Here is a 23,491-nt window from a genome sequence, read left to right on the forward strand (position 1 = left end):
TGGAGAGGGTGGCTACGTTTAAGTTTTTGGGAGTGACTATTGAGCAAAATTTGACCTGGAGCGCTAACACCATTGCTCTGGTGAAGAAGGCCCAGCAGAGGCTCTTTTTTCTCAGACTTTTAAAGAAAAATAACTTGAGTGAGAAAACATTGATGTCCTTCTTCTATCGCTGCTCAATAGAGAGCATTTTAACATATTGTGTTTGTGCCTGGTTTGCCAGTTGTACGACTGTGGAGAGGAAAGCACTCCAGAGAGTTGTTATTACAGCCCAGAAGATCATTGGCTGCCCTCTTCCATTCCTGGAGGAATTGTATAGTTCTCGATGTTTGAAAAAAGCAAAGAACATTTTGCAGGACTTGACACATCCTGATCAGAACTGCTGCCTTCGGGCAGAAGATATAGGACAATTAAAGCAAGGACAAATAGATTAAAAATAGTTTTTATTCGAGAGCTATTATTGCCTTAAATGCTGTATGAAATTGGAATTTGGGTGACATTGGTGGTTTTAAGTTGTTATGTGAACCTTAAAGGAGTTATGGGACAGTAGTGAATGGTGTGTGAGTGTATATGATTATTGTTGTAGATCACCGAAATGATTGCATCTTTAATTTCATTGTACTATGTACAATGACAATAAAGTATACTACTACTATGAACTTGTCCTTCAAAGTGGGACATTAGTTCAATGATCTGAGTCTATTATGTCACAGATTCTTAACGTTTCATTACCACCCACTGAGTATACAGCATTATCATTAAATCTCCTAACAAAAAATATACTAAACCAGTACTCCAGAGAAATGAACTTTATAAATTCTCAATGTGGCCAAATCTGTACATACTTTACATGAACAGACAAAACAGATATTTCTATGAACCGAAAAAATGTTTCTGGTTTGCAAAAAATAAACCTTTGAAATCTCAATAAAATAAAAATAAAATAAAAATTGTCTGTTTAACCCTCCCCCAATAACAGAAGCCGTGCCCTCTGCTTGGCCATTGTGGAGGTTGCTAAGCAACCATAACTGTACCCAGCCTTCAAACCTTGGTTTCTGATTGAAATTGAAGACCTGCTTCAGCTTATTTCTTGGTAAACAAAGGCAATGACCTATAGGAAATGAAAGGTGTGACTGATAATTCAACAGATCTTGGTTCTAATCGAAACTAGGTATAACTGATCATACATTCTGCATCCAGTAAATCAAGTGCTACGGATTCCTCGGGAGTATTGGAGTTAGCAGGTATGAAAGCATAGCTCTCATCAGAGGAGTTGACCCATTCATATCTATAAACCTGAAGTTTAGTCTAGAAATTAACCTCAACTGAATTAATGGGATTGTTTGGAAGTGTATGTTTTAAATATTGGCACCAGGCTGTCCTGTGCTGTAGGTTTTTGCAAAGAGTGATTTGCAGTGTCGAAGCCATTTGGCATCCTATGCCCAGATCTGGGAACTGTGCTTCAAGACTGCGCCATATAGTCGTTGGACTTGGCTTCAAATTCCAGATCTGGTGCTAGCTGTTATTTCTTGGATTAACCTGGCTTTCAGGACTGCGCTGTGTGACAAAAGGTGGGATAAAAATGTAGCACTTCCATATACACTGAATAATGCACTTTCAATACACTTTCAGTGCACCTAGCAACTGGATTTTACTGTGTAAAACTAAAGTGCATTGAAAGGTGATTGAAAGTACATTGTTCAGTGTGTATGAAAATGTCTATATTATTATAATTATTATTAATTATTATGCCTTTATACCGCTCTCCCCACAAATTAATATTTATCTCATAATCTGCAACGTGCAATAGTATCAGTTTAGCAGATATACTTGAAACTGTGAGTTTTGCGTCAGCTTTATCATCTTCAGTTAGTTACGTGGAGGGGCATAGAGCACTGGTGATCACCCCCTGAATTCCTGTCACCTAACCCAGGGTCTCACCTCTCTGAGCCTCTGGGCACCTCTAGAATCCTGAGAGGGGGTGGTGAACAGCTGTCCAAAATGGCTGCCACAGGAAGTGGAGCCCAACTCAAAATGGCTGTCAAAGGAAGTGGAGCCAAATGCAATACCCCCCCACCTCCTGGGAAGAAGGAAAGTCTGAACAGCCGCACACTGACTAAGGAAAGCTTAGTAGTACTTCTGATCCTCCAGTGAAAAACTCTTTCATTTGAATGAGGGCAGCCAATAACAAACCCTGCCCACTTTCTGAGAAGCTTGGTGGGTGCCAAGGGAAGTAGTGGTGGGCATGTAGTGGAAATGTTCTTGAGTCCCACCTGGGTTTGGAAACTTCATCAGACTCTTAAGGTCTCCCATGCTGCTTCTTGCTGAGCAGCTTGTATGCAGCTGTGTGTGGAGGCAATGTGCAGAAGGCGGTACGTCTCTCTTATTCTCGCTTCCCTCCCACAGTGGTCCCCTGTGTGGTCTCTGAGTGGAGTGAATGGAGCGGCTGTGCAGAGCCTTGTAAGGCGACCTATCGGGTTCGAAGGAGGCGTGTCATCCAGGAACCGAGAAATGGAGGCGAAGCGTGTCCCCCTCTGGAGGAGAAGGCTGGCTGCTTGGAATACTGGAATCGGCAGGGGCAAGAATGCAAGCAGTCCTTCCGTGAGTGTGGTGGGGACAGGTTACTGTTTCAGAGGCTGCACTGAGCAGGGGAGAAGCTTCTTGGCTCGTGAACATATTAAGGTTACATTCGGGGCCTGTCTTGGTGATTCAGAGGCCCAGGGCAAAAGTCCAGGATAAAGTCCCCGAATTACTGCACCTCCTCCGCCCCACCCCCACCAGGCCCAAAGGGCAGTCCTGGAGTCAGGTCCATGTGGTGGTGAGAGCCTGTTCTTTCCTCCTCCATTGGTGGGTGAGGCCTTGGGTGCCTGAGGCCCTGCTCAGCCTGGGGAGTGGGGTGGCTGCCCTGGCTAACCCATGGCTGAGACCGCCCCGGTTACGTTGAGTAAAAACGGTACATTCTAAACGATCTTTTAAAAGATTTCAGGATGACTATAATGATGTCATCCATACGTTTGGATCTTCTTCTTTTAAGTGAAAGGATTTGGACCCTGGAGGTCCCTTCCAACTCTATGATTCTATGACCATTGCCACATATTTCTGTCTTACACGCACATAAACACATTTTTATCCTCCCCTCTCACCTCAGATATCAGGGATGGCAGAAATAGTTGTCTTCTCCCTCAGTCTGTCCTTGCAATAACCCGGTGAGGTAGGTTGGCTAGAGAGACAGTGAGGCAGAGAGAGACAGAGACAGTTGGCTTTATTCTGGGATATGAACCTACCTGTCCTAGTCGAAGTGCTCTGACTGCTACAGCGCATTGGCTAGGGCACAGACCCTTTGGTTTTCATTGCCTATTATAGTAACTCAGTGTGTGGAATTGGCAAATTGGCTAAAAGTAGAGGTTCTCTCAGTGATTTATCACGTGAAATATGGAAAGGAAGTATGTGCGTGTTGTCGTGCGTGTTGTCATCCTTGTGCCCTTCGTAAGCGACACGGGACTCTTTCCTTGTTTCTTAGACACTCACGAAGGCCTGCGCTGCAGCTTGGCTAGGGCTGCCAATTCTGGGTTTGAAAAAACCTGGAGATTTGAGGGTGGGGCCTGGGAGAGTGAGGTTTAGGGACCTCAGTGGGGTGTAATGCCATGAAGTGGAATAAATGTTTTAGACAGGTAAATAATAAGGAATTTATGTATTCTGGAAGTGAGTTGTAATTCCAGGAGATCTCCAGGCCCCACCTGGAGGTTGGCAAGCCTAGCATCCTACTATCCCTCTTATTTCTTTTTGAACCAAGCTGTTTGCTCATACAACTTTTGAACCAGATTTTTTTTTCCCTCCGGGGGTTGAATTAGATCATAGATCTCCAGGCATCTTTTAAAACACATTAACCACCATGCATGATTGGGGATATATGGGGTTCCCCCCCCCCCAATCCTTCCACCCTTGCACAGTTTCACTGCTTAAAACCACCTACCCCATGCCGTTGTAAATTCTTTGAATCGAAAAGGGGCTATAACAGCATGCAGTGTTCATCTATAGCAGGGGTCGTTTCGTAGAAAAAGAGCTAGGGGAACTCATTAGCATAACTCATTAGCATATGCCACACCCCCTGACATCAGGGGCCCGGCGGTGGACCTGCAAGGCCGGCGGGAGTGCGAGGAAGCCCCGCCAAGGCCCTCCCTGGCCCTAGGCAGGCAGGGGTGGGGAGAGGCAGGGAGGAAGCAACTTACCCTCCCTCTTCTCCTGCCTCCTCCTGGCTGAATGAGGGCCGGAAGCAGGGCGGGCAAAAGCAGGGGGCGGGGCCTTGTCTTGTGCCCCGCCCCCGCCCCTCACCCGGGGGAACTGTGATCCCCTGCGATCCCCCCCGAATCGACCTCTGATCTATAGTGGTTTCTTTTTTGTGTGAATCAGCATGGGAGTGAAACCTCTCCCTTCCCTGTGCTGCCTGTATCCAAACTGGGGTCCCTGTATGGCAATAACGGTTCTTGAGAAGAAGAAGAAGAGATTGGATTTATACCCCGCCCTTCACTTGGAGTCTCAGAGCGGCTTACAAACTCCTTTCCCTTCCCCTCCCCACAACAGACACCCTGTGAGGTGGGTGGGACTGAGAGAGCTCTGACACAAACTGCTCTTTTTCAAGGACAGCTGTGCCAGAGCTTGTGACTGACCCAAGGTCACATCAGCAGGTGCAAGTGGAGGAGTGGGGAATCAAACCCGGTTCTCCCAGATTAGAGTCCGCCCACTTAACCACTACACCAAACTGGCTCTCCCCAGGGAGCTCAAATTGTGGATCTCTTACCTTCTCAACTGCTTTGTACCCCTTTGTTGTGCTCGAGTAAAAGTGAGTAGCGCAATCAAAATGACACCAGTGTTGTTTTTGGCAGTCAGACCGAACTGCAAGTGAATGTGGCCCACTGTGCTGTCTCTCCTCACCCCTGGTTCTTCTCTGAGGTGAACAATATATTACAGTGATTTGTTAGACTAAAAATATGTATGATTTTCTTTCCCGTGTGTGTGTGTGTGTGTGCTGCTGTTGTTTTTTTTGAAAAACCCTCTGTTCTTGAAACCAAAATATAACCTGTGGGCCGGAGCAGAGTTCAGATGGTATATTTTTTAATGGTAATGTGTTCTCTGCCAGACCTGCTGAGAATTACTATTAAAATAGCTTCCTCCCACGTCCTTGTTATGGGAATGATAAGCAGGCGTGTTTTTGCTGGCAAAACTGAGATGTGGGGGGTGGAGAAGATATATTGCTGTCCCGTGGAATGAGATAATCTCTGGGGATTTGAAAAACGGTGGGGAGAGCTACTCCTGGGTTCTTGCCAGAGGGAAAGTTACATGGCTCTAGAGGCCACAAGTGCCCCAACCTTTGTTGTTTTTCAGGCTTGGGGCAATGTTGTCACTTACGACATCTATTGTTCTTCCTCTTCCTTTTGGTGTGAGCAGTCCCCGCATTAATAACTACAGGAGGCTATGGGAAGGCAAGGAAGAAGCGTGCGGCCTCTAATGAAAATGAAAGAGCTGGGTAAGTATTGCAGTGTACAAAAATGCTGTCCACTACAGGCCTTTGGGACATGCGCTGTGCTGCCTGGCCCATAGTGAACAATGCTAGTCTCAATTTGTAGAGTTCGGCCTTATGTGGCGGTCTCAACCAAGGGCCGTCAACATGGTGCCCACTGACATCTATCCTGGCACCGCCAAGTGTTTTTAGAAGGTGGTGGGGCTTTTACCCAGCAGGACTTCTGACTGACCACTGAAGATCTGATTGCTCTAACAGCAGCTGCCACCACAGCACAAGGACCGTACTGTGTGACTGACGATAAGCTGTGTGTATGCAACAGAATATTTTTAAACGAGTCATTTAGTGGAAAAAGAGGTGCAGGAGCTCATTAGCATAACTCATTCGCATAACTTATTTGCATATGCCACCCCCCCTGACATCACCAGAAGTGTGTCAGAAGGCAACACCCACCACTCAGGCTCCACTGGACTATTTTGGATTGCTAGCTATTGGGGGGGGGGGGAATGTGCAGATCTGTCCTCGCAGAGGAGGGAGAGCTTGTACCTGAATAAAACTTGGTCTTAAAGGTGCCACTGGACTGTTTTGGACTGGGGGCCGGGGGGAGGCTCTGCAACATGCCTGGCTGCTTCTTGCTCTGACTGAGGGCTGCTGGGAGCAGGGGGTGGGGCTTGTTGCATGTGCCCGCCCCCTGGGCTCTTTACTGCCGGAGCGCCGCTCCTGTGCGCACCTGCAGGAAATGACTCCTGTTTTTAAATAATATGTTTGTTATAAAAGGCAGCCTGCTAAACAGAACTTCTGCTTGAAATGTTGGAAGTGTTACTGCTCTCTGACATTTTGTAGTTGGCTCGGCCTCCTGCAGCAGCCATTTTGTAGTTGCACGCACCACCCTGTCTCAGAATTCCAAAGATGCCCACAGGTTCAGAAAGGTTGGGGACCTCTCTTCTAAACCCACAATGACCAGATTCCTCACATATACCATTACATTTTGAAGTGGCATCCTTGCATGTTTTGTTTCTATTGGCTTGGGCTTCCATGGTTTGCTGCCTCCAGTGGAATAAAATGGGACTCCAGGGCTGTCTTAAAGACTAACAGAATTTATTCCCACATAAGCTTTCATGACTCTGACCTCACTTCCTCAGATGCAACAGAGTACATGATCATTTACGATTGGGTGGGGAACAAGCCTTCTAAAATAGGATGCCACAAATACAAAGATCCCTCCCCCAAATATTCAGTCTAATTCCTAATTTGTACTGGTCTTTATAGCTAGTCAGGGGTCATTTCGTAGAAAAAGGTTTTTCTGTTCTTGGACTGTACTATTTCAGGCTAGTTACGTGTATGTGTGTCACATGTTTGGTTTTCGTGGCAACGTTTCCATGGTGAAAACAAAAGAAATCCCAATCATTTTGTATACATACAAAACTAGTACAGTGGGGAGAAATTGAGGCTAGAATGCTGCTCTGTAATGTCTAGTTTTCTATGTACCGAAGGGTTTAAATATGGAAAAGTATTCAGCTATTCAATCTGTCTTCAGGCTGAAATGATATGTTCTAGAAAGAAGTTTATCATTTGTGTCTGCTGTTTTGAGTGAATGATCATCAGTCGTTCCTCTCTCTTTCTGGCAGGTATTGTGTTGAATTTCAGCTCCTGGCTATCACAAAAGGTTGTCTGCATGGGAACAGTTCATACACTCACTGGATGAAATATCTCAGTGAAGGACACATTGTCTGTGTGGAGTGCCAGCATCCGGCTTTGGAATCCCGGAGTTTGCACTGCTCCGGGGATGGCAGTGGAGCCAAAAAGTAAGGATTATTTCTTGTTCAGTATGATACTTGTGCCAGAAAATGTTATTGGTTGCCGGAGTTCTACATAACCTGTAGAATTTAGGGGCTGAACTGTGAAATCGGATAGCCCCTCTAGTAAATGAAAAGGGGGAACCTGTGTACTACCAGTTCTCCCCCCAATTCCCCACAGATTGTGGGGAGAAATGCCATATGTATCCCTCAGGAGTCTGAGTGGGAAATGACATGGCTGCCTCACGGTGGACGGTGAGGGGTAAATGGTCCTCCTCAGTTAGGCTGGCTCAGGCAGAGTTCTGTTTCCTTTTCTCTAGAACAAAGTTTGAGTCCAGTGGCTCCTTTAGGTATCTGAAGAAGAGTGTGTGCACACAAAAGCTTATACCTTGAATAAAACTTTGTTGGTCTTAAAGGTGCCACTGGAGTCAAACTTTGTTCTGCTGCTTCAGACCAACATGGCTAGAAGAAAAAGAGATTGGATTTATACCCCACCCTTCACTAGGAGTCTCAGAGCGGCTTACAAACTCCTTTCCCTTCCCCTCCCCACAACAGACACCCTGTGAGGTAGGTGGGGCTGAGAGAGCTCTGACAGAAACTGCTCTTTTTCAAGGACAGCTCTGACAGAACTATGGCTTGCCCAAGGTCATCCAACAGCTGCAGGTGGAGGAGTGGGGAATCAAACCCGGTTCTGCCAGATTAGAGTCCGTGCACTTAACCACTACACCAAACTGGCTACCCACCTGGATTCTTTCCTCTCGTCATTCTTGTGGTGTAGACATTGTTTGCCAGAACTGGGGAGGAGGAAAACAATGTCTGGCTGTTGGCAAAGACAACATGATGTGGAAGCCTCTCTTTTCTTTGTTCTTGGCCCCATTCTGCATGTGCACCACAACGTTACTATTAGAGGTCATGAATTTGGTAGCTGTTTCAGTTCCCCATGTTTCTCTCTGAATTTGGTGGGCATCTTTACATGCCCCAGCCCTCTAGGATCCCAAAGCTGCTACTATTTGGGTAGCGATCTGTCACCACTTTGGCCAGAAGTCCCCAACCTTGCTGAGCCTGTGTGTTCTTCTGAGAATTTTGAGAATACTGAGTGAGCAGTACCACATGACAGGTGCAGCCAACCACAAAATGGCTGCCTTGGATGTTGAGGCTAATCATAAAATATTGGGAGGTTCCAAGTCATCCTACGATGGAGACAGGTGTTTCGGGTACGGGGGGGGGGAAGTATTGGGTTTGAGGCTAGGGAAATCCTTCACCGATCTCTGCTGAGGCTAATAGCTGATGGGTCATTGTGACAAATGGCCAAGGTGTGACACCTGTATGCTGATACTCCCCCACCCTCAATCTGAGATGTTCATCTACTTTACTCATCTCTGTATGATGCAGCTGCTCCTTTAGGTATCTGAAGAAGAGTGTGTGCACACAAAAGCTTATACCTTGAATAAAACTTTGTTGGTCTTAAAGGTGCCACTGGAGTCAAACTTTGTTCTGCTGCTTCAGACCAACATGGCTAGAAGAAAAAGAGATTGGATTTATACCCCACCCTTCACTAGGAGTCTCAGAGCGGCTTACAAACTCCTTTCCCTTCCCCTCCCCACAACAGACACCCTGTGAGGTAGGTGGGGCTGAGAGAGCTCTGACAGAAACTGCTCTTTTTCAAGGACAGCTCTGACAGAACTATGGCTTGCCCAAGGTCATCCAACAGCTGCAGGTGGAGGAGTGGGGAATCAAACCCGGTTCTGCCAGATTAGAGTCCGTGCACTTAACCACTACACCAAACTGGCTACCCACCTGGATTCTTTCCTCTCGTCATTCTTGTGGTGTAGACATTGTTTGCCAGAACTGGGGAGGAGGAAAACAATGTCTGGCTGTTGGCAAAGACAACATGATGTGGAAGCCTCTCTTTTCTTTGTTCTTGGCCCCATTCTGCATGTGCACCACAACGTTACTATTAGAGGTCATGAATTTGGTAGCTGTTTCAGTTCCCCATGTTTCTCTCTGAATTTGGTGGGCATCTTTACATGCCCCAGCCCTCTAGGATCCCAAAGCTGCTACTATTTGGGTAGCGATCTGTCACCACTTTGGCCAGAAGTCCCCAACCTTGCTGAGCCTGTGTGTTCTTCTGAGAATTTTGAGAATACTGAGTGAGCAGTACCACATGACAGGTGCAGCCAACCACAAAATGGCTGCCTTGGATGTTGAGGCTAATCATAAAATATTGGGAGGTTCCAAGTCATCCTACGATGGAGACAGGTGTTTCGGGTACGGGGGGGGGGAAGTATTGGGTTTGAGGCTAGGGAAATCCTTCACCGATCTCTGCTGAGGCTAATAGCTGATGGGTCATTGTGACAAATGGCCAAGGTGTGACACCTGTATGCTGATACTCCCCCACCCTCAATCTGAGATGTTCATCTACTTTACTCATCTCTGTATGATGCAGCTTTTGTGCCTCTTTTCAAAGCAAAACAGGCCTGTTTCTACCTAAAACGTTGGGATTTTTTTTCATAATGGTAGCTATACCAAATATGCTGCTAATGTGGAAGTCTCTCCTGTTCTTATGCTCAGCTTGATGCCACTTCAAGGAACAGTTTCTGGGGGCAGTTCATAAGTGCATTCATATTATTTATTTATTTATTTATTTATTTCATTAGACTTATAGCCCTCCCTCCCCACATTGTAGGCTCAGGGCGGGTAACAACATATATGTATCTGCAGTTAATACAGATTTACAATATTAAAAAGATATGTGATTACACTTGGTGACTGGTGCTTGGATGTGTGAACCAACTCCACTGAAAAGTGTTGTGGTTTGTGTATGGTGTCGCATACACAAGTTGTCTTATGCTAACTGAGACCATTGGTCATAGAGTCATAGAATGTTGGAAGGGACCTTGCAGGTCATCTAGTCCAACCCCCTGCACTCTGCAGGAGCATAGCCGAAAAATAGCCCTACAACATACCCGAAAGATGGTCGTCCAGCCTGTGCTTGAAAACATCCAGTGAAGGAGGCAGTCTGTTCCACTGTTCAACTACTCTTACAGTTAGGAAGTTTCTCCTGATATTTAGCCCGTATCGACTCCCTTGTAATTTCCACCCATTAGATCTAGTCTTGCAATCCAGAGCAAGAGAGAATAGATCTGCTCCTACATGACAGCCCTTCAAATATTTGAAGACTGCAATCATGTCCCCAATAAGCCTTCTCTTTCCCAGGCTAAACATACCCAACTCTTTCAGCCTTTCCTCATAAGACTTGGATTCCAACCCTCTCACCATCCTGGTTGCCCTCTTCTGGACACGCTCGAGCTTGTCAACAGCCTTCCTAAAATGTGGTGCCCCAAACTGGACACAGTACTCCAGGTAAGGCCTGACCATAGCAGAATAGAGCGGAACTACCTCCTAGCTTAGTACTGTGTACTCTCAAAGATCAAGAGAGATCTTTCCCAACACTTGCTACTTGATCTCCTACCTGGAAATGCCAAGGAAGGAACCCGGGGATTCCTCCATGCAACATATTCTGCTGCTGAGCCCCACCTTATCCCTTAAACCATGCCTGTTCCCATTTCTAGATATGTACAAAGCTATCTCATACAAAGACTGTTGGCCTGTCTAGCTCAATCATTTGCACTTTAACTGGAAGTGGTTCTCCAGGGTCTCAGGCAGAGAAAGGTCTTGCAGTATCTCGAACCTGGGATCCTACTTGCGAGTACCAGGAATTGAGCCTGAGACCTACAGTGTGGAAAGCGGGCGCTCCGTCACTGAGTCATGTCTTCTGTTGAAGTGTCAGGACTGTGGTGGCCGATTCACCAAATGCAAGTTGTTACTTCATGTTGCAAACATTGCACATAGGTATGTGTGTGCCATCCCTGTACATGGGAAGTGTGTTGCCTCGACTAGATCAGCCCATAACAACGTGAAGCCAATTCTGCCTTGACTTATTATTATGTCAGTATTTCTAGGGTACCTTGTCCCAGGACTCCTTAAATATATAAACTGGTTTGTTTTAAGCACTAAACATAAACCAGAATTATTAAGGGCTGTAAATACATTCTATATTGCAAAGCTGCTATTTTGGCCAGTAATACCTTTTTTAGGCAGGGTTTTATCTGTGGCTTTTTAACAAGGCTGTTAGGTATTTCCCTTTTTGTTGGGTATAAAGGCTGCAAAATTGTTGGGGGGTTGGTTTTATTTTATAGAGAGCAATAACCACAACTATGTCAGAAGAGGCCATAAAATGCAGGTAAAATGTAAACAGCAGTTGTTTAAAACTTGACATAATGTGTTTTCTTTTCGGAAGACCTTGAAGCCAAATAAAACATGAGGTGAGACAAGACCAAAAACTGCTGCAAGTTATAGGTTTCCAACAGAGAGGATTGGATCCCCTGGACATGTTCTAGTAATGGCAGCACTTTCCCCTGGCGGAAGGAACCTTCCCAAGGTGCAACAGGCTCCTCCACTTGTGGCACAGTGTATTGAACTGCATTTCTCCAAGGACTCCTTGGGCCTGTAGTTTCAGGATGCTGAGAATTCTGTTAGAAACTCCAGACCGTGTGACAGAACTACACCTCCCATGGTCCCTTGGTGAGAGGGACTGACTGTTGAAACCAGTTTGTAGTATAAATACTCTGAAAGTAGACAATATCAGGGGTATGTTTATGAATGAATCATTTAAAGTGGGATAAAACTGCTTGTGTCTGTGTATCAATGTTTATTTCCTGAGTTCTTGAATACTACAGTGTGTGTGTGTGTGTGTGTGTGTGTGTGTGTGTATGTATCTCTCTCCAGTTCGTTTGCTTGCTTACCACAGTTTTGGTAAAATACACAGCTGTCATATTGAAAATCTTCAAAGTGGCTGTCTATATGAGATTTTTTCTCCTCCAGCACAGGATGTGTATTTATTAAACCTTTGCCACTTAGTTATATTAATGTTAAAAACTGAAGCGAATCTTCTACTAATAAAATTAACCAAAACCAGAGCTAAAGAAAAAATAGTGTTCTTTAACTACCCTTGCTCACATACACGGAGGGAACCATCTTGAAGTTCCTTGGAAGAATATTCGAAAGGTTATATGCCACAACCAAAAAGGCCCTGCTATGTCTCACTTTGACTTTACTTGAGGAAAGGATGGAATGCAAAGGAGGGCTAGGTTTCATAATGTGAAGAAGGCAAGGGGAGGCTCATGTGGGAGGAAAGATATGTACCATGTAAGTAGCAAGTATTTCCAAAAGTGGGGAAAAGATCCAAAGGGTATGTAGTCCAGTGTTTTGCCTCTGTCCCATTCCCTTGCCAAACCTGCTTAGCTGCTCTTGTGTCCTTGCTCCTTGAAAAGCTGGTATGCATAGCAGGAACGTGCTTTTGTTGCCTTGATCAGGTCCCCAAGTCCAAATGAAAATGGAGCTATGAGAACAAAAGAAATCCTACTTAGCCTTAACTTGTGTTGAACTTTGATAATTAAAGAGCAACACCTAACCCCTTAATGTGGCCAGGGGGCTTTTCATTAAAAAAAAAAAAATCCAAGCTGCTTCAATCAAGATGGAGTTTTCCCAGACTTGCTGAAGTCTGGGAGTAAATCCAGCTTTCAGAATCACACTGTTTTTGTTAATTTGTTCCTTACCACTTTGAGGCCTTTATTTTATAGCTGGAGTCTCCCAGTGCTGGCTTCTCCCCTGGCCACCCGTCTTCCTCGAAAGTGAGCAAAGAGATTTCTCCTGTTGGCTAGAATTTGTCTTTCACGTCAATACAAAAAATATGAGAGTTTGTTTTTGGCTGTTTTGGTTTGTCTGCTGCGATCTCCTCTTGGGGTTGACATTCAGCTTGTTTGGTGTGCGTGTCGAAACAAGTTAGGCCCCTCAGAGTGACAGCTCTTACCATGTCTCCTGGGAATAGTTATGAAGCTGGCTTAATGGATTGCTCTAATTTTAGTCTTGCGTGTGTACAGTTCCGTTCAAAGAGTGGTGTTGAATCAGCTGAGCCACGCTTGGAATGTCTCCCAAGGTCACTTCTCGTGGTGGGCTTCCTTGGCAATATTCCTTTCCTTCTTTTTCCCCCCCTCCTTCCAGAAATAGGCATTGAGGCATTGACCCAATCAACTATGGGACATGGCAGCATAAGGATGTGTCAATCTTGATTTTTTTTTGAGGAGGGAGAGCAGCTGGGAAGCTCTCTAGGATGGGTGGAGGAACCCGTGTGCCTTGAAGATCATGCATTCTTCAGCAAGTGTACAGTGAAGGGACAAGATGGCTGAGCCTGTGAATATATCTTTCTCCTAACTTGCAAAGGAAGGGGTCAGACCCAATTCCTGGTAGTTCAAGGCAAATAAAGTTTTCTGACAGCAGAACTCAGATTGCTGAGCAAACTTGCCCAATCAGGAGTTTTTTATAAGGATCAAAGAATGCCACTTGACCCACTGTGGCCTATTAGTGCAAAGAGGTGTCTGTGGCTGATCTTCCTGCAGTTCCCTGTTCCTGAGATAGGAAGGGCACAGGTTGGTCCTCAGGGCCTCCTTTCGGTTCTCAGTTCGAGACCTGCTGTGGGCCTGAATCTTAACACCAGGCAGGGTACCTCAAGGCAGAAGTTTTAAGGGTCATAGTGGAAAGCAATTTGAATATTAGTTGTACGCTGTTGTATGTCTCTGCCATTGTGTTGTCCCCACGGCCCTTACAGGTTGCAGAAAGATGAATGCTGTTTGTAAGATGTTAAAATTCCATAAGTGGAAGGCACACTCCTGTGTAGGAAAGCCACATGTAGATTATTCAATGTGGTGGGTGCACTATGCGTTTTTATCAGTGTGTGTACACATGCTGGGAAATAGTGGTTGGATGTGGCTCCCTTGTGCATATACAGTGTGCACGTGTGAAATAGTGGGAAAAGATGGTGCTGCTGTTTTACCTGGTGCTCCAAGTGCATCTTCCATGAACACAGACATGGTTTGCTTATAGAACAATCACTGCATTTGAAGTGGCTTTTAAAAATCAAGTATATTGATAACATGATTCTTTGGGTAGGCAAGATCTTGACTTGGGTCTAAAGGTCTGACTGCCTGGAATGCCCTGTGGATGGGGTTGCCATGAGTCAGTTGCAGCGATGGCACCTTCCTCACTTTTTCTTCTTCCTCCTCCTCCTCCTCTTTTTCTTCCTCTTGTATTTCCGTGATACCCAGTCAGGTGAAAAAGTAAGAACATAAGAGAAGCCAATGTTGGATGAGGCCAATGGCCCATCCAGTCCAACACTTTGTCACACAGTGGCCAAAAATACCAGGTGCCATCAGGAGGTCCATCAGTGGGGCCAGGACACTAGAAGCCCTCCCACTGTTGCCCCCCCAGCACCTAGAGTACAGTGTATCACTTGCCCCAGACCGAGAGTTGCTATCTATACCTCGTGGCTAATAGCCACTGATGGACCTCTGCTCCATATGTTTATCAAATTCCCTCTTGAAGCTGTCCATGCTTGTAGCTGCCACCACCTCCTGTGGCAGTGAATTCTGAATTCAGAAGTAGATTCTGAGAGTTCCATAGAACTTATCTGCTGCTGGCTCCCTCTCTGTGGTTAAGCTTTTCTTCAGAGCGCACCTTTTTCAAGCCAAGTAAACAGGCCGTCTTTAAAATGATACAGTGATTTTAAGAGTGTTTTTAAAAAATGGCACTAGGTGATTCATGGCTAAGTAACAATGACCAGGTTGGATTCAATGGAAGGGATTTCTGTCAGCAGAATGGGACTTTCTGGCCTCCCCCGCATTTCTCAGGCCAAAGGTTTCCCTAAAATACTGCTCCAGGGAGACAGGGGAAGCCCAGGAACATCAGAACCTGCAGTGGAAAGCGCACCCCCCCCCCCCCCCGGTTTCTTTTAATGGAAATCTACCACTGGATCCAACCCACTGCCAAGAGCACATACTGGGAATTTCTGGAAGACCCTCATGTCATGTGTCCAAGGATTAACTGAACTTTAAAGGTTTGTTTTGCTGGTTTGCTGACTTTGTTTATACCCCCCGTTTCTCCTCAGTGGGTTCCCAAAACAGTTTGCAATATCATTCTCCCAGTCTCCCCTTTTCCCTCACAACAACATTCCAGTGAGGTGAGTTGTGCTGAGAGAAGAGTGACTGGCCCAAAGTCACTCAGTCAGCTTCCACGGTGGAGTGGGGGATTCGAACCCATTTCCCCAGATCCTGGTCCAAATCTCTAGCCTCTGATAAACAGGATTGTACAACCATCTAAGTAACTGTCTGTGACCGATGTATTTTATTTCTGACTGACCCAGCAGTGAGAAGGTAGTCCTTGAAGAAAGAAAGAAGGTAACGTGTTGCTTCAAGACTTGTGTTTTTTTGTTTTGTTCCAGGAACCAGCAACTACACTGGCAGGCCGTGGGGAATCCCCGATGCAGGGGAACTTGGGAGAGAGTTCGCCAGCTGGACACTTGTTCATGCCCTTCTGTTCACAGCTTCTTGTTCATCTGAGCTTCACCCCCTTGCTTCTACGACTCCTGTTTCTATTTCCTTGACAGTTCTCTATCACGGAGTTTAAGCGGTTAACAGCTGCAGCAGGTCTGCTAGCTGAAACATTATAAGATCAGAAGGCTGCCGCTTTTAAGGAGCTTTTGCTTTGTGGCATAAGGGGATTTCCAGATGTCCGGTCCTGAAGCTTCCTTGTGTCTTTATCTCAAAGAGTCCTGAGTAGCAGATTTTTAAAAGATCCTGTTTAAAAGATTCTGGACAGCGGTATTGGACACCTGTTGACAGATCATGTTCTTGATGACTGATCAAGCTTGTCTATCTAGGTCTATCACTGGATACTAGCCACGGTGACTAAAGGGTTCCCTCCACGTTCAGAGGCAGTCAGCTTCTTAATCACAGCCTCTGGATCCCAGCACCTCTGTGTCGAGGAACTGGTTGGCCACTGTGTGCGTGACAGGATGCCTGATTAGGTGGACCACCAGTCTGATCCAGCAGAGCTCTTCTTATGTTCTTGGGTGCGTTCATCATAAGTACAGAATAAGTGCCATTTGTGGTGTTGGGTACAGAACTCTGCTTATTGAGAAGCACATAATTAATTTTTAAAAACCGAGTTAATAGTCCTTACGATTGCAACAATGTGCTTGGGAATATGGGAGGCAACGTATGCCAAAATCCTAGAAGCCAGAGGGGAAGCTGAACAAGATTCCAGGGGACCAGGGCTTAAGTCCTTGGCTGGTTCAAGTGCTGACTACAACTTTTCATGGAGCCCTTTCCCCTCACTGCTCAGCACTGGCCCCTTTCTCTTCCTCAGCCTGTCCCATCCAGGAACTCATTCTTCGGCCCCGTGCACTCGGCATGCTGGCCAAGACAACAGCAGTCTTTCTTTCTTGACCTGTGCCTTTGTGGTCTTCCTGGTAATTTGTTGAGAAGGAAGCAAGAGAAATAATGCTGCTTGGCTTGCTGGCAAAGTGCCTTTACGCAACTGCAGTCTGATTTAATGTGTGCTTCCTGGGAAGGAAGCTCCGCTTAACTGTCTTATTCCTAGTAACTGTGCACAGAATGCTAGCCTTAAATAGAAGTTTTCTCTGCTGTTAATTTCTTTTTCTCCTCTATTTGGAATCTGGAAACCCTTGAAAGTATTTTCTGTCTGTGATACTGGGCATTTTGGGGGGGGGGGGAACAAATGCTAATGTACCTTCTGTCTATGCTTGGCTATTTTTACTAGTGAAGGAAATTCCTTCCTTTACAGAATTCAGTCTAGCTGTTCTGGCAACCCTCCCAGTACAAAAAAAGAAGGTTACGTGTATATCTTATGCACTTGGGACTTCAATGTGGGACCATCAGCGGCTGGAGTGAGCTGTGTCCATAACTGGTGATGCCTCCAAGCCTTTGAATTACACCAGGGAATGTTTTAATTTAAGTATTTTATGCTCCTTGATTGCACGTGTGAATGTTGTTTATATGCATTGATAAAGCATGGTGCAGTTTTAAAACATCAAATTAGATCTGGCCAGTGTAAGAAATAAAGTGTATTTTGGTGAATAGTCTAGGGGTATTTTAGGAAGAAAACCAAGCCACACTAAGGTCAACATTACCCTTCTCTTACAGGGAGAAGAAAGATTTGTAAACCGTAGGGCATTTGAACGGGGAAGGAGTTAAATCCCCACCAGTTCTCTCTTGTAAACTCTCCCGTTCAGTTGGAGCTGTGTTTCTATAAACAAAATGGCTGTCGGGGTTTAGACATGCATCTTGATGGGCAGTGTCTGAATTGGTCCTTTCTTTCGGTGGGATACGTCCAACCATCTGTGGACTTCACAGAGCAGGACTTTCATGTTCCCTCCCTCCTGCTGTAGCTCTTCGAGTCCCCTGAAATTCTATTGGGGGGGAGGCTCAGGAAGAGCATCGGAACAAAGTGGGGGTTAGCAGTAGGAGGGGGGAATTGGTGCAGATCACCACCCCCTTTTCTGCAAATGGAAAGGCTGTTCCATTAGAGGAACTGCATGGTTGGATACATGTTGGGTATTTGTGAGTGGCCTGAGTTCAGCACCCTGCAGTTACCATGAGTCCTGGAGAGGTCATATTCTCTGAATCTGTTCAAGAAACCATAGGCCACAAGTCTTCTCCCAGAATTCTGCTGCATCAAAATGCACTTGGAGGATTGTGTATTTGAAGAGGAACTCTTGTGTCAACAGCTTGCTGTTTGTTGGGAAGCGTTTCCCCTGATCTTTGACTAGTGGAAGCTCATACCCCCAAAAATCTCGTTCGTCTCTAAGATGCTACTGGACTCTAATCTAACTCTTCTACTACAGACCAAAGCTCCCTCTAAGCTGTGGAGTCTTGTGAGCAAAAATGCTACTTTGTGAGCTACTGGCATTAAAGTTGTGAGCGAGTGATTTGGTTACTGCAGAAATTAGTTTGCTCTGGAGTCCCCCTTCCTGAGCTAAGACAAAAGTCTGTGAGCTGGAGGCTAAAAAACTGTGAGCTAGCTCACACTTATTCAGCTTAGAGGGAAAACTGCTACAGACCAACATGGCTACACTCTGAAAGTTTCCCTGATCTGCTTTCCTTGGGTCAGACTTTTGGTAGTTTCAGTGGCCACCTGCAGTACAGAAGAGAGCTACTGGTGAGAAGAAGGAGAGACTTGATTTATACCCACCTCCCTCACTACTCATAGAGTGGCTTACAATCTTCTTTCCCTTCCCCTGCCCACAACAGACACCCTGTGAGGTAGGTGGGGCTGAGAGAGCTCTCTAGAGAACTGCCCTTGAGAGAACAGCTCTGAAAGAACTTATGACTGACCCAAGGCCACACCAGCAGCTGCATGTGGAAGAGTAGGTTAATCAAACCTGGTTCTCCCGGATTAGAGTTTGCACTCTTAACCACTGCACCAAACTGCCTCAAAACCTCATGGGAATCCAGTGGAAGCATCAGCTGTATGAACTCACCTGGGAAGGAAGGGGTTGTGGCTCAGTGGTGGAACACATCGTTGTGAGTTCAGCCCTGGAATCTCTGCTTAAAGGTCCTCAAGCAGCAGGGTTTTCCCCCCACTGGAGGCCTACAGAGTTGCTGCCGGTCAGGGCAGGCAATACCAAGATGGATGGGCCAGTATAGAAGGCAGCATCCTTGTTCACATAGAAGGCCTATAATGCAGGCACTGATTTGTGCATATTTGATAGCTTTGTAGAAGAGATGCTGTAATATAGGCCCCAGATAGCAGCGATACTTTTATTCATACACAGGTAAATTTCACCTCTGTATGATATCTGTACCCATTTACAAATTACACTGAACACATGTATAATCCATGTATAGTATATACTTGATTTTTCTTTAAACTTGTGTAGAGTAATAGTCATGTTGCATTCAACTCAACCTACTGCTGAACATGTGATTTTAACCCCCACATTTCTCCATGCACTGGCCCTCGGTTTCACTTGTAGAGTGAACATGTCACGGGCCGCATGAGACCAGGCCCAGCGTCAAAGGGCTGAACGGGTGATCAGACCCTTGCCCAAATCCACGCTGACCCAGCGGGACTTTCCCCCATAGGTGATATATGCAGGGCTCTTTTTGTAGAAAAAGCCCAGCAGGAACTCATTAGCATAATAGGCCACACCCAACAGCAGGAACTCATTAGCATATTAGGCCACACCCCTGACAGCACAGCTCATTAGCACATTAGGTCGCACCCTCATGTTACCAGAAGTGTGGTTATCCAGCAACACCTTCCTTTTGCTTGTTATTCTGTTTACCTTGTTTGTTGTCAAAACCCAGGGCTTTTTTGTAGCAGGAACTCCTTTGCATGTTAGGCCACACCCTCCTAATGTAGCCAATCCTAATGAGTTCCTGCTGTTGGGTGTGGCCTATTATGCTAATGAGTTCCTGCTGGGCGTTGCCAACTTGGGAGCCTGCCGGAACTCCGTTCCTGTGCGTTCCTGCCCAAAAATAGCCCTGGATATGGAGAGGGAGCGAAAGCCAGGCAGTGAGTTCTTGAATGCAGAAGTCATGTTTATTAAGCTCATCAGTTTCTAAATTTCCAAAACACCTCCTCGTACACGGGCATGCCTCCTTATGTACCTAGGCCAGCTTGTGAGGCAGCTGATAGAATTCAAATGGGAAAACCCTGGCAGGTAATAAAGTAGATTCTACTCCCCCTTTGCTGCTTTTATATCCCTTTGTGCCCTGTGTGGTTTTGTGCCCTTCTCCTTTCAAGGAACAAGGTAGGAGTCAAGCCAGATCCCGGTGGGTGGTGCCACACCTCTATTTGGAATGGTCTGGTGAAACCTCCTCCTTTCCCTCTTATCAGAAGGCTGTGGTGGGCTGATTGTGGAGACTTGGGGGAGCCTGATCCAGGGTTAGCTTCAGTCTCTTGGCCAGAGGTTGCCCGCGCACTAGTCGAGATGCCAGTGTGGAAGTGCAGAGGTTGGGGGGGGGGCAGTCACACACGTAATACCCCTTTAAGGTCTCTGCGAGCTGGAAAAAAAAATTAGCTTCTGCTTTTGTAGCTTGTGTTTGCCGCAAGCAGTGGAACAGATTCATCTGGCGGTTGTGCCTTGCCTTTGCACGGCCTTCCAGTGGACCCAGTCATACCCAGGCACACACACACGTTACATGCCTTCAGCCTAGCATTCCATAAAGCAAAGGTCAGCTCAGAAGCACATAAATTTCGTTTGACTGAGTGCAGGCTAACATTGCATGTGGGCTAGAAGAAAGCATAATTAAATAAAGCACGGCTAATTTTGAAGATGCGTTCGTTTAGTAAGCACCCAGTTCAAAACTACTTCTAGTTTCTCACGAACGCACGTCTCTCTCTTAGAAACAGATGCACACAGGTACGTGCAGGATATATGTGCTTTCACTGTCACGTGAACAGGGCTTGTGTGGTTCGGAGCCTGCTGCTGATCCCTTGCAGCTGCACAACATTGCCTGTGTGGGGGGAGTGTGAAGAGGCCTTCGGTTTCAGTGCAATAACATTTAAATTGGGTCACTTGCACATGAGCAGCCTCTGCATGCATTTAAAGATGATACAGCCCTTTAAGAGCATTGCACGCTGCGCCCTCCCCCATGCATCTGAAATCGTGCATAGTTTTTATGATGCAGTTGCAAATTCAAGTGAAGAGCACAGACTCAAGCATTAGAAAAGCTTTTGCGCACTTAAAATACTGTAACTTTAAAAATGGTTAGTAATGACACTGGGTTCTTGCTGGTGGCTACTCTGTCCACTTATCATTGGTCCTCATGCTACACGGTGGGGGAAAAACAGGTTTATACTCTCCAGAGCAAGTACTGTGGTGAATTCTAGCTATATGGTCCAGAAGAGGGCAGCAGTCACCCCTCCTTTTACTGCCAAGGCTAAGGCAAGAAGGAAACCTGAATGGTATTTTAGGGGGAGAGTTTACATGGGAAGTAGATATTCAAAGACAGACTGCACAGATGTGCCCCTAATGGGGAAATGTTTGTGAAGATCAAGTATCTGCCTACAACTGCAGTATGGGAGACCTTTTCCGATTGGTCTGTTATGTCCTTTCCACATTAATATATATATATTTTTAAATTACAAGCTATGATTTGAAAGAAAGATGTTGGAAGTGGTGGAATTATATTGTTGGGAAATGGCTTTGTACACTAAACAAGCCAGGCAGCTTCCCACACTGTGTGTGTGTTTAAGTTAGCCACTGTTCCCATGACAACAACACAATCCTCCTACTGGGTAGTGGTGCGATAGTAGTGGCCTCCATCAATGGATGAAGCCAGAAGTGTCTGTCTGGTGCCTTTATTTGCCAGGCACTTCTTTAACTGACCTGGGTGGCCCAGTCTCATCAGACTTCAGGAGCTAAGCAGGGTTGTCCCTGGTTAGTATTTGGATGGGAGACCTCCAAGGAATACCAGCAGTTGGGAGGCAGGGGCAGCCAATGGCAAACCACCTCTGAATGTCTCTTGCCTTGAAAACCTTATGCAGTTGCCATTAAGGTGGCTGCGACTTCATGAGACTTTCCACCACCGAAACATGAGGCCTTGAGACTATAATCTCTGGGTGAAGAAGCACCCTGATCGAAGTGAGTTGGTGGCACTGGAATTTTTCTTATTGGCAGTGAGCGGTGGCTAGTGGGTTTCAAGACAGGAATTCTCACAAAGAACCTCCCACAAACAATTTAAGATGACTCTGGAGTCAGTTCCACTGTATTCAGTGAGGGTCCTGTTCCCAAGTAGGTATGCATGGAGTTGCAGACATACATAAACATTTCGAGAGGATTCCGGTGTTAAGTTTCCCCAATTATGGATGGGAGAAAGGAAAGGAAACAGTTCATAGACCCTTTCGGCACTTGGACCTCACTCTGGGTTTTCTCTGTGTTTAGGGTTGCCAAATGGGGGCGGGGGGCGGGGAATCCCCCGCTTCGGAGGCCCAATTTCCGCCGCGGCGGAATCGGGCCCCGGGGGGAACTCCGCCCCCGAAGCTGCGTCACCAGCCACGTCGCTCACGTTGGGGGCGTGGCCCACATCGTCGGGGGGGGGGAACCATATGGTAGCACAGCACTTCCTGTGATGTGCTGCCGGCGCGCGTGCGTCCGTCCGTCAAGAACTCCCGGACCCCAGCGAGGCTCCCCAGCTCCGAGGGGTGAGTCGATTTGGCAACCCTATCTGTGTTCAACTCATGGCTACTTAACCTTGCAGTTATCTCTTTATCTGTTGTTTTCGGCACTGATTTTGCCCAGTTCCAATTTGCTTGCCTGCCCCGGGTTATAAATTCTGCATTGCAAACAGTATACCCGGATTTAATGTCCTAGGTATGGCAGGAAAGGGGCGGGGAGGATCAAAACCAAGTTAAAAATTCTACACTTAAATCTACATCAGGGCCACTCTGGACTGAGGGAATGTCCGTGGCAAAACAGGACCCATGCACCCTGGGACAACGGCGGTCCGAACCCAGAGCGACCACAATGTAATGCAGAATCGACCAAACAAAACAAAACCCAGGATAAAAAGAGGGGTGAACATGAGTGTAGTGCAGAATAGCTAGTAGGAGACAGCGTTGAACCAGGATTAAATGTCTAGTGTGGAAAAAGCCTAAGTCTGTGATGTTGGACTAGTCAAAAGCAAGCCCCTTTGCACACACAGTGTCAAGGATTTTCGCTGGTTGTGTGTGTGTGTGTGTATGAGACACTTGTGTCTGAGCATACCAAAGTTACTGTGATGGAAGGACAAGCTATCTGCATGGCATCTGGTGTTCTTGGGGCGATGTGTGGCTGTCCTGTGGTCACCAGCACATCTCTGTTGGGAAGAGGCAGCATTCTGTCACTGGGTGGGTCCTGCTAATCAGCAACACACACACAGCCTTACATTTGGCTTTATATTTACTCTTGAAGGAGGGGACTTGTGGGAGCATACCCTGAAGTAGTTTTTTTGCGGTTCCCTTGTAACAGAGATCTACATGGGGCTGAATTGTGGGAAGGATCCACTGGAACTGGTGTGTGTACAAACCGAACATCCAGGTTTGCTAAATCAGTGCTGATTTGGAAGTCAGGAATAGATAGAATAAAGTGGGAGGTTACTGGTGGTCCAATCATCTTGTCGGTGGCACCAGTAGCACTCTGTTTTTCTTTGGTTTGAGCCACAGCACTGTTGAAAGGTTTCCATTCTACTGCCATTTTAAGCAGTCATGCGGTTAAATACGTGACAGCAGCATGCCAAGTGCTCCAGGACTTCCTTCCTTACTAAAGAAAACGTTTTAT

General features: G+C 46.2%; 1 protein-coding gene across 1 annotated transcript in view; it reads left to right on the forward strand.

Annotated features, from left to right (window-relative positions):
• LOC107110177 (somatomedin-B and thrombospondin type-1 domain-containing protein-like) overlaps nt 1-15,767 on the forward strand; it is a 19,735-nt gene extending 3,968 nt beyond the window's left edge. The window contains exons 2-5 of the mRNA XM_015410909.1: nt 2,404-2,598; nt 5,443-5,521; nt 7,144-7,320; nt 15,647-15,767. Coding sequence (XP_015266395.1) covers nt 2,404-2,598; nt 5,443-5,521; nt 7,144-7,320; nt 15,647-15,764 — 569 coding nt within the window. The 3' untranslated portion in view covers nt 15,765-15,767. The remainder of the gene's footprint in view (nt 1-2,403; nt 2,599-5,442; nt 5,522-7,143; nt 7,321-15,646) is intronic.
• The last annotated feature ends 7,724 nt before the right edge of the window (nt 15,768-23,491 follow it).

The sequence above is a fragment of the Gekko japonicus genome, unplaced genomic scaffold (genome assembly GCF_001447785.1).
Source record: "Gekko japonicus isolate JY-2015 unplaced genomic scaffold, Gekko_japonicus_V1.1 scaffold125, whole genome shotgun sequence".
NCBI lineage: Eukaryota > Metazoa > Chordata > Lepidosauria > Squamata > Gekkonidae > Gekko > Gekko japonicus.